General features: G+C 47.6%; 1 protein-coding gene across 1 annotated transcript in view; it reads right to left on the bottom strand.

The window, feature by feature from the left end:
- Positions 1-2,876: 2,876 nt before the first annotated feature.
- ITGB3BP (integrin subunit beta 3 binding protein) overlaps positions 2,877-10,271 on the bottom strand; it is a 51,216-nt gene continuing 43,821 nt past the window's right edge. Inside the window, exons 8-9 of the mRNA XM_056122260.1 lie at positions 7,912-7,962; positions 2,877-3,192 (exon numbers count right to left, since the gene is read on the bottom strand). Of these exons, the coding sequence (XP_055978235.1) occupies positions 7,913-7,962 (50 nt within the window). The 3' untranslated portion in view covers positions 2,877-3,192; position 7,912. The remainder of the gene's footprint in view (positions 3,193-7,911; positions 7,963-10,271) is intronic.

The raw sequence follows: 10,271 nt of genomic DNA, 5'->3' as shown, positions 1-10,271 counted from the left end.
ACCAGCACTCTGGCCCCACCTAATATTTTTATTAAATTCATTTTTTCATGATAGAGCCATCACAACATATAAACTGGTGGTATATTTAAAAACAGAGCAGTACACACAGAGAGAGAGAGAGAGAGAAAATTTGGTTCTAAACAGAACCACAAATTGGTTATGTGTCCCTAAGGGGGTTTACATGAAGCAAAAACCACAAGTTTTCTTTTTCCTTAAAGCGAACGTGCATCAAGGCTTGGAGGGCAGGTCAGCGCGAGCGCGGCCTTGAATGGCTGCAGCCTCAGCGGAACACGGCTGCTCACGGCCTCCATCTGTAATCCTCAGCCCGTGTGTCAGCAGCTTGGCTGGCCCGCACAGTCTGAGTGTGAAGATTTTTTTTGTGTGTGTGTGTAAAAGCATATTTGCGTTTAATACAGCAGGTTGACTTAAATCAACGAGGAAATTCTAACTTCCCAGATAACTGGAATAGGGCAGTGTTTAAAAATAAAACTTACATGACCAATCGTAAAAAGAAATGCACACGTATGGTATCTTACAGGTAAGTTCTGTCCACGAGAACATTCTCTGGTTCAGGGAGATGGCTCACAGGGCAGGAGCATGGACTCTGCATGTGAGAGTCCCAGGTTCGAGCACCGGTGCCCTGAGGCTCCCCAAAACATTCCCGGGAGTGGCCCCAAATAGCTTGCCAGGTGCAGCCCCTAAGCACCACTTAGAGGTGTCCCATAAAGGAGAAAAGTCCAGACAATTAGTCTATCAATCTATATCGTAGCTTTTATAGACAGTTGTGGCAATTATCCTATAGATTAAGTGTCTCATATCTATTAGACATTAATTTAAGGAGACTTCACTTTGAACTTGGAAGAGTTAGGTTCCAAAATTCCCAATGTGTTTAATGAGTAAGAACAAAAACAATTCCAAAGCACTTAGATGGCTTCGGGCTTGAAGGGATTTTTTTTTTTTTTTTTTTGCTTTTTGGGTCACACCCAGCGATGCTCAGGGGTTATTCCTGGCTCTGCACTCAGGAATTACTCCTGGCAGTGCCTGGGGGACCATATGGGATGCCAGGGATTGAACCCATGTCGGCCGCGTGCAAGGCAAACACCCTACCCACTGTGCTATCACTCCGGCCCCCTGAAGGGATGTTTTTATTTAGTTTTTTTTCACAACACTGAAGACTTCTTAGGTTCTTGGGGCCGGAGCAATAGTACAGTGGGAGGGTGTCTCCCTGAGTGCAGAGCCAGGAGTAACCTCTGAATATTTCTCAGGTTCTTTACTTAGGTACCTATGATGAACTATTCTCAATTATTTGCAAATTCCTTTTGGAGGGAGGGATCAGAGAAATAAGTTTTCTCTGTTACCAACAAATAGGTATGTTTCTTAAAGAGAACAGCCCGTATCAAGTCTCACATGTATCAAATATGAAAGGCACCGAGAAGTCATTTTCCTGTAGGCCTTTGGGAGGGGAGAAAATTCCCCGATGTAGCATTCTGTCCGAATGACAAACCACAACTAAGTGAGGGAAACATTTACAAAAGTCCAGGCAGCTGGAGAAACCTCTGTTGAATAGGCAGAGTAGGAGATGGATGGGCCGTATTGCCATGCGGTTGGGGTTCCGATATCTTAAATCTCAATTGGTCTCTCTTCTCTCCTACTATGGCCCCCGGGAGTTCCAGGCCAAGTGCCTCCCCGCTTCTTCCGCCCCCCAGCCCCCATATAAACATTAGTTTTGTGTGTGTATCTTTCTGCTTTGTCCTTCATGTGGCCTCCAAGGGCGATAAAGTGAGAGTCATCTGATCTACAATGAAGAGAACTGGGAAATGATTCTTGGCCTACCCAGCTGTCCTGAAATGCAAAAGCTTAGGATAGCAAGAGGCCAAACACACAGTAACTGTTTTAAGGGCATTAAGCACAGAGTGACACAACTTGGATAACATATGAAACCAATCTTCTTAACCCTGTAGTTCCCTAGAAACGTAGGTTTCTTGTGTTTTGGCAAAACACAAAGATTCAAATAAAACAAAAAATTTGGAGGGGGATCAAATAATGCCTCATAGAAAGGGTCTTATCTTTAAATTCCGTAGTCTTTGTTTTAAAACAATTTTATGTTAAAAGTACAGAAAAATGCCTTGCAATATTTTATAAAAGGAGGCATGCTATTATGACTTTTTTGCCCACACCTGGTGATGAGGGCTTACTCCTGGCTCTGTGCTCAGGGTTTGGGGTACCATATGTGATATTAGGGATCAAGCCCAGGTCTGTTGTGTACAGGCAAGTACCTTCTTTACTACTGCTCCAGGCCCAGGACATGAAAAATATCTTAATTAAAAAAAAAATGGAAAAAAAATTTAAAAAAATGAATCACTGTGAGATACACAGTTACAAAGTCGTTTGACTGAATTTGTCATATAATGTTCCAACACTTGTTCCTTCACCAGTGTACATTTCCCCACCACCAATGGTCCCCAGTTTCCCTCCTGACCCCCCAGCCCTACCTCTATGGCAGCCACTTTTCGTCTCTCTTTTTTCCCCTTTTGGGTCCTGTGGTTTGCAATACCATTACTAAAAGGTTATTATGTCTACCCCTTTACCTCCTTTCAGCACCTCGTTCTTGTCCAGAGTGATTATTCCCAATTATCACTGTCATGTGGTCCTTCTCTGTCCTAAGTGCCCTCTCCCAACTACTTGGTGGCCAGCTTTCCACCACGGACAAGTTCTCTTGGCCCTCATTTCTATTGTCTTTGGGTATTGTTCTCAGGTGACAAATTTTAAACCTTGAAACTATATCTTCTTACACTCACAGTACTCCCTAGACTAGAATAAAAACTCATTTCGAGAGAGCAGTTTCACCGAAGCTACCATTTTTGTAAACACTTTATTAATAAGTCTATCCAAAATGCTAAAACGTATGTAGAAATGCAGAGAAATGTATGTAACGATACAGGAGCCTCTCCTAGGTGTGAGCTTCCACTAAAAAGCCCAGAAGAAATGTATTATTTACATTGAGATTATCTACTGGGGTGTGCAGAAAGTTTAAATTAGCTGCAAGAAATCTTATCTCGACCTGCACCTGCCTTGTGCTGTGATCTGGTGTTTACTGGGCAGATTAATTACAAACATTTCTTCTGTGTCCTTAAATACGATCGGGCAGATGCAGAAGCCGGCGCTCACCATGTGTGCATTTCTTGGAGATGCCTGTGGGATATGAGAGACGAACATTAAATCATTAAGAATCGGCTTCCAGATTCACATGCTTCTCCTGTGTGACTCGTGACGCACGTAAACATCCACTTGACCATGAACTTTGGTAGTTAGTTTTGTTAGATGTCTGCGCAGACATCTAACAAAACTAACTACCAACGTTCATGGTTCCCTTGCCAGCGTGCCGGGGGACGGCAGCACCCCACTTTACAGGGAGACTCTGAGGGGACCAACCTCCAGCCGCCTGGACTGCGGAGCGGCAGGGACAGGCCTTTGTGTGGCAGCCACGGCGCCAGACTCCCTTCCACAGAGACCTTATGCACTTCCCAGCGACTGTGTCCCTCTGGGGACTCCTAGTGGCGGCAGCAGGTCAGCTGCTTGGTCCTAGGAACGGTGTGAGCCCCTGAAGCTGGAATGAAGCTGTTGCCACAGGACACATTCACAGGCACAACTCACAGCACCTGGCACTCGGCAGGCCGAGCCACTGTGCACGCCCAACAGCCTTTCCCTGCAGAGGGGTCCTGAGCCGCCAGAACCTGCTACTGTCCTGAAACTTTTATTTATTTATTTATTTATTTAGAGGGGGACCAACCTGGAAGTGCTTGAGGGACCACACAGTGCTGGGGGTTGAGTCTCGTGCATGATGAGAACTCGAACCTGCGTGCTCCCTCTGGCCCGAGAGCCGACTTCCTGTCCCACATACAGACTGCTGACTGGAAACCAACCTGCCAATTCTCACTTGACCTGGACTCCTATCGATTCAAACACTCTACATTCACTTAATATCTTCATAGGTTTCTTTTTTTTTTAAATGATTTGGGGGGCTACACCTGGTGGTGCTTAGTAGCTACTCTACTTGGTTCACTGCCTGGGGTGGGGGGGGTCATGCAGTGCTGGGGATCTAATCAGGGCGTCCTGCAAAGCATGCACTCCAGGCCTTTGAGCCAACTCCCCGGTCCCTTCCTTGTAAGTTCCTGACGTGCAGCTGTCAACCCTCAAGCTGCTACTATAAAGGAAAGAAAGATGATCATTCATTAGAGTCAGTGTGTGTGTGGGGGGTGGGGGGGACAGGGAAGGCCCAGGGCAGAATGTACTCTGCACGATTCTCCCAACTCCCCTATCTCTGGGAGTGACCCCAAACACTAAGCCCGGAGGACTGTCGAGAATGGCCCCTAAACCAAAAAAGTATCCAAACGTTAGGAAGTTAGTATGGGGGAAAGATAATATTCATTAAGCCATTTCCTCTCATTCCAGAAGGTAAATATCATCAATGCCACTTCAGCGACAGTTTCGGGAAGGCCAAGGCCTTAAGGTCACACACTTCCCGAGTGGTCGAGATGTTCCTGTCCTGTTTGTTCAATACCTGTGACCCCAACTGACCGTGACTGCTAAAACTATGCTGAGAGAGTCTGAGGCCAAATTCAGGATCCAGCAAAAACAAACACCTGGGCCACTGTGACAGTCGTGACAAATGCTGAAGAGAGGGGCGCAGCAGCCAGAGTGGGTCTATAGGGCGTTACCTCAGAGCACAATGAAAAGCCAGGTCAGAGCAGCTGCTGCAGAACCCCTGTGCCTGAGAAGGCCGCTGTGGACAACCCCTAGAGCCAGGAGCTCCCACCCTCCTCTCCATGGTCTGTGCAATCAAAGTTAGTCCCCACCCGGGACTCAGTTCCTATTTACCACAGGCATAGCACGGCGATGCCCCCCACTGCCCAGACTACCTCTAACCGGGCCTCGCTTGTCAGGAGACCAGGCCACTCTCACCCGTGGCCACGCACAAAGGCTGAGGCTCGGAACTTTTTCCTCAGGTGCAGGAGAGCCGGCCAGGCCTGGTCTGGAGTCAGTGTGTGTGTGAGAGAGAGAGAGACACAGAGAGAGAGGCTGTTTCCCTGGGCTCCCCAAAAACTCTCCAATGGGCCAGGTGGTCTTTCATTACTCCACTAACCAAGTGAAAACTCGGATCTCCACTGGACTCATCTCCCTTGCCCGTGCTATTGGTCAGAACCCTGCCAAGGAGGGTCCAAAGCCAGCTCATGTTCTTGGCCAGATTACAACACACGAAAAGGTCTGCATCACCCAGAGCTTCGTGAACTGTAAAGCTCCCGACGGTCCATCCACACTGTTTCCAGGTGAAGAGTTCCTCTATCCCTCGATAACACCAGCTAAACTCAGCTCCAGAGAGAATTTGACGGGGCACAGGCCGGGCATGTTGGAGGCCTGGGTTCCAGTCCCAACAGCGTATGGTCCCCTGAGCACTGTTGAGAGCCACTCTCCTATCCTGAGAGCTGGGTGTGTCTCCCTAACCCCCCAAAACACTAGCTGCAATCATGCATCTACTCTCATCTCTGCCCCTGTTAGTCTGGTACCATGTGTAGCCACCAGCTCTACCCCCTTACGCCCCTCCCCCACCCCATCTCTCCCAGACCTTCAGTTTTTTTTTGTCTCTTTTCCGTTTCTTGTCTGGCCTCCTGGCAGGGCCACACCGTGGTGTTGGGATTACACTTGAGGGCCTTGTACCCTATCCTGACCCAGGGCCTTGCTTTATGAAGGCTCCAGGAGGGAAATGGCTCCCAGCGGAGCAACCCTGGGCATGTGAGAGGGCAGGCTGGGTGGTGGGCCACATGGTACCGGGCCGTGACAAAGGCAGAGGGTTACCACCCCCTCAGTCCGATCAGCTGGGCAGCTGGACAAATGCATAAAAGAAACCCATGAGAGACTAGACACAGGGGGACCTGCAGAAGCCAGCGCAGGGCGAGTGACAGGCAAGTCTTGAAAGGCGGCTGAGGCTTGGAGGATGGTAGAGGTGAGGGGGAAGGGACTTCGCAGGGACCGGGGGTGGCAAACAGCACATTGCTGGGCGAGACGGCCCGGAAGTGGAAGGGAGATGCGAGCGAGCGGCAGGCAGGGCTGGGCATGCCGTGAGGAGGGCGCAGGGGTGCAGGGCTGCTGGTCCAGGATTCACCGCGCAGCACCGGCCGGAGAGGATAAACCGGTTTGTGTATCGAAATAAAGAGACAATTGTGTGGTCTTGAGCCATATCGCTAGAATGAACGGTCCCCAGAAAGGTCAGCATGAGGGGGCGGGAGAGAGATGGCGAGCAGGGCGTTTGCCTGGCATGCGGCTGACTTGGGCTTGTTCTCTCGCACCCAACGCGCCTGAGTCCCACCAGCAGGGATCCCTGAGCACTGCTAGATGTGGCACCCTGAACCAAATCAAAGTGGCAGGCAACGTTTGGATGGGTTTAGAACTCTTTGTGGGTTTTTTTCATTTTGGCTTTTTGGATCACACCCAGCGATGCTGAAAGGTTACTCCTGGCGGTGCTCAGGGGACCACAATGGGGTGCTGAGATCAAACCTGTGTTGGCTGCATGCAAGGCAAACACCTTACTTGCTGTGCTATTGTCTGGCCCCACTTTTTTTTTCCTTTCTGGGTCACATCCGGCGATCCACAGGGGTAACTCCTGGCTCATGCACTCAGGAATTACTCCTGGCAGTGCTCGGGTGACCATATGGGATGATGCTGGGAATCGAACCAGGGTCAGCCGCGTGCAAGGCAAATGCCCTACCCGCTGTGCTATCACTACAGCCCCTCTGGCCCCACTTTTAAAACTCTTGATATTCATGGCACTATGTCTGAGATTATTGTAGTTCATAATATGAACCTTTAGTACCAGGTACAATAAATACTAACATAATATCATGACAATCAATGGCTTCTACCTAAAATGTCATAATAAACTACATACATACAAATAAAATCTTACCTGCATTGCTAAGTATATAAGGATTGTTTTGAAGGAAATATACAATTAATATAGAATTTTGATTTAATCAATTTAACACATTTCCACATTCAGAGACTTAACATATCTTATTCAGTAAGAGGTATCCTATTGAACTATTACTCACGGGACAGATCTAATTTGCTGCTTATGAAACAGGGTGTACAAGGAAGACCCCCTCCCTTCAACTTTTTTTTTTTGCTTCCTTGGGTCACACCCAGCGATGCTCAGGAGTTACTCCTGGCTCTGCACTCAGGAATCACTCCTGGTGGTGCTCGGGGGATGATATGGGTTTCTGGGTCAGCAGTGTGCAAGGCATCCAATATATTATGGCTCTGGTCCTGGAAGACCGCTCTTTATACTCTGACTTTTAAAGCTTGCCTCATCGGGGGCTGGAGAGATAGCACAGCGAGTAGGGCGTTTGCCTTGCATGCGGCCGACCCAGGTTCGATTCCCAGCATCCCATATGGTCCCCTGAGCACCGCCAGTAGTAACTCCTGAGTGCAGAGCCAGGAGTAACCCCTGTGCATCGCTGGGTGTGACCCAAAAAGAAAGAAAAAAAGCTTGCCTCATCAATGTCTCACGCATATCCCCAAACTATCCTTCTATTGTTTATTAGAGTAGATTTTTCAGGGCCAGAGAGAAGTACGGGAGGTAAGGTGCTTCCCCTGTATCCTACTGACTCCAATTCAACCCCTGGGAACTTTCTATTGCCCTCTGAGCACCACCAGGGGTCACTCCTGAGCACAGAGTCAGGAACTGTCCCTGAGCACTCTTGGGCATGGCCCAAACAAATAATTTTCAAAACACACGGCCCAGTTTTCTTAATAGATGATATCAAAATCTGATGATGTTAACAAACTGTTTGCAACTGGAGCCAAACAGTGAAATTCAATAAGGCTAAACTTAACTTAAAAAGGTGAAAACATTACCTCACTTTAAGATGGCTTTAAGGAAATCATAGCTGTCAATGTGATGTACTTCTACAAGGGGAAAAAGAAAAGTTTTTCAGAAAACAGCTCAAAGTAAGTTGTCAGTATATAAAGCTGACTAAATGCAGAATCCAAATGAAATTCAAGTGCCTACAGTTTCATTTACATTTAAAATAGCATCTTTGAGGCTACAAACCCCACTTCAATATTGTACCGCTTTACCTGATTTTCTTTAAGCACTGAGAAACTTAGGATGGGCCTACCTCCCTCGGTCGACTCATCCACTGGCCCTGCTCTTCAGATTCTCCAACTGAACCTCTGAGGAGATGCCGGCCAAGCCACTAAAATTCCAGGACATACCTGTCTCCTGGGGGAAACTCTGGGGCACCCGCGAGAGGCAGGTGGGCACAGTTCCCGTCCTGCTGAAGCCCCAGCCGTTGCACCCAGAGCCCACTGCTGCCGTGATACCAAAGGCCCCATAATCTCTGCACACGGAGCTGCAAAAATCCCAGGTACCACAAGTGTGTGTGTGTGTGGGGGGGGGGGGGGCTGAGGGTAGATGAGATAATGAGACCAGTATGACAATAATAGCTGGGAATGATCATGCTGGGCAAGATCTGAGGGTTAAGGGTTTTTCTTGACAACCTTTCAGTTTCAATATTGCAAACCACAATGCCCAAAATGGTGGGGAGGGAGGGAGGGAAGGAGGGAGGGAGGGAGGGGGGGTGATGGTAGGGAACCTGGGACACTGGTGCTGGGAAATATACACTGGTGGATGGGTGTTGGAACACTGTATGACTGAAATCCAATCATGAACAGTTTTGTAAGTGTCTAGCTCATAGTGATTCAATTAAAAAAAAGTTTTAAAAAAAGAAAAGGAAAAAAATCCTAGGTACCTCAGCGTTTAGGCTGAGAACTTGGGGGGGTGGGGGGCTTCTTGGAGTGGGGGCAGGAAGCCTCCCCTTCCCCGCCGTTCCTCGGGAAGCCACAGCAGCCACTGCCTGGCAACTACTGGGTCCGGTTCTACAGATGCTGAAGTTTCTGGGCTGCGAGGCTGCCTATGTGTACGCCGCCGCCAGACAACCCTACATTGCACGATACTGAAGCTCTGGAGGAAGCGCACCGAGTTAGAGGGGAAAGGAGCTCAGAAGACAACTGTACGCAACAAACAAAGACAGGAACACACAAGGCTCAACCATCTTAGGGAACCCTCACACGAGCACTTCACAACCCCGTGATGAGATGTTAACGAGTCTCACGAATTTTATTTTACCGAAGTGTTTTTGATAATTCCTTTAGCCACCTGGTTGTGACAAGCAACATAAAACAAATTACTGTGAGTTTGCTAAGGGGACAGGCTTGGGAGAAGAAAATGGGTACAACGAAGGAGGGAAGGTCACTCAGGTGGTGGGATTGGTGCCAGAATACCAAAAGCCTTTAACAATTGCATTAGGAACAAGCCATGGTGTTGAAATAAAGTGTTTTGAAAAATAAAATAAAATGTGGAGTAATTTACTTCCCGATGGCAAAAAACAAACAAACAAACAAAAAAACCAACCACCTAAAACAAACACACTTAGGATAAAAACTGCACACAAAGTTGTCACTCTCATTTATTCTATGCATTGTGATAATCATTTGTCCAATGTGCAAATTAGATTCTATAATTCTGAGGGCAGGACTAAGCTTGGCTTGTTTATTAGTGTGTGTGAAAGCGAGAAGAGTTCTTGGCTCATCCAATAAACGCTAAATGAATGGGGCATTTAAGGAGATAGCCAATTCACAAGTATTTGAAAGATCTTGAAAATTCCTTAAAAATTCTTCGAGTAGCCATATGTTTTCATTCACCAGTCAACAAGCAACCTTGGATGCTCTATCCAAGTTCTGTAGGAGGCTCTTGGGCTATGGAACAGAGGGGAAAACTTTGGTTTGTTTGCAGAGGTGGGGCCCAGAAAGAGCTCAGTACCCAGATAATTGCGATATTCTACAAAGCTACAGCCTGGTCCACCTAGAAACATCCAGACAAGTGTTGGAAAAGCTGAGAAGATGAAGCAAATTCGCTTTACCTAGGCAAACAGGGCAGAGTTCCACAGGTGACCTCTGAGGTTGATATTAAAGAATGAGAAGTGTTTGCTGGATAGAAAGAGTGTCAGAGAGAAAGAGCAGAAGTGACCCCAAAAGGCTGGAGTGAATAAAAATGATTCCTTCCCAACTGAGGCCTGAGCTGGAGAAAAACCACCATACTGTTACCCAAGTCCCCTTTTATTTATTTTTAAATTATTATTATTACTTTTTGCTTTTTGGGTCACACTTGGTGATGCACAGGGGTTACTCCTGGCTCTGCACTCAGAAATTACCCC

This window comes from Sorex fumeus, unplaced genomic scaffold (assembly GCF_029834395.1).
Source record: "Sorex fumeus unplaced genomic scaffold, SorFum_2.1 ptg000045l, whole genome shotgun sequence".
Classification (NCBI taxonomy): domain Eukaryota; kingdom Metazoa; phylum Chordata; class Mammalia; order Eulipotyphla; family Soricidae; genus Sorex; species Sorex fumeus.
This window is presented reverse-complemented; position numbering and strand designations above follow the sequence as displayed.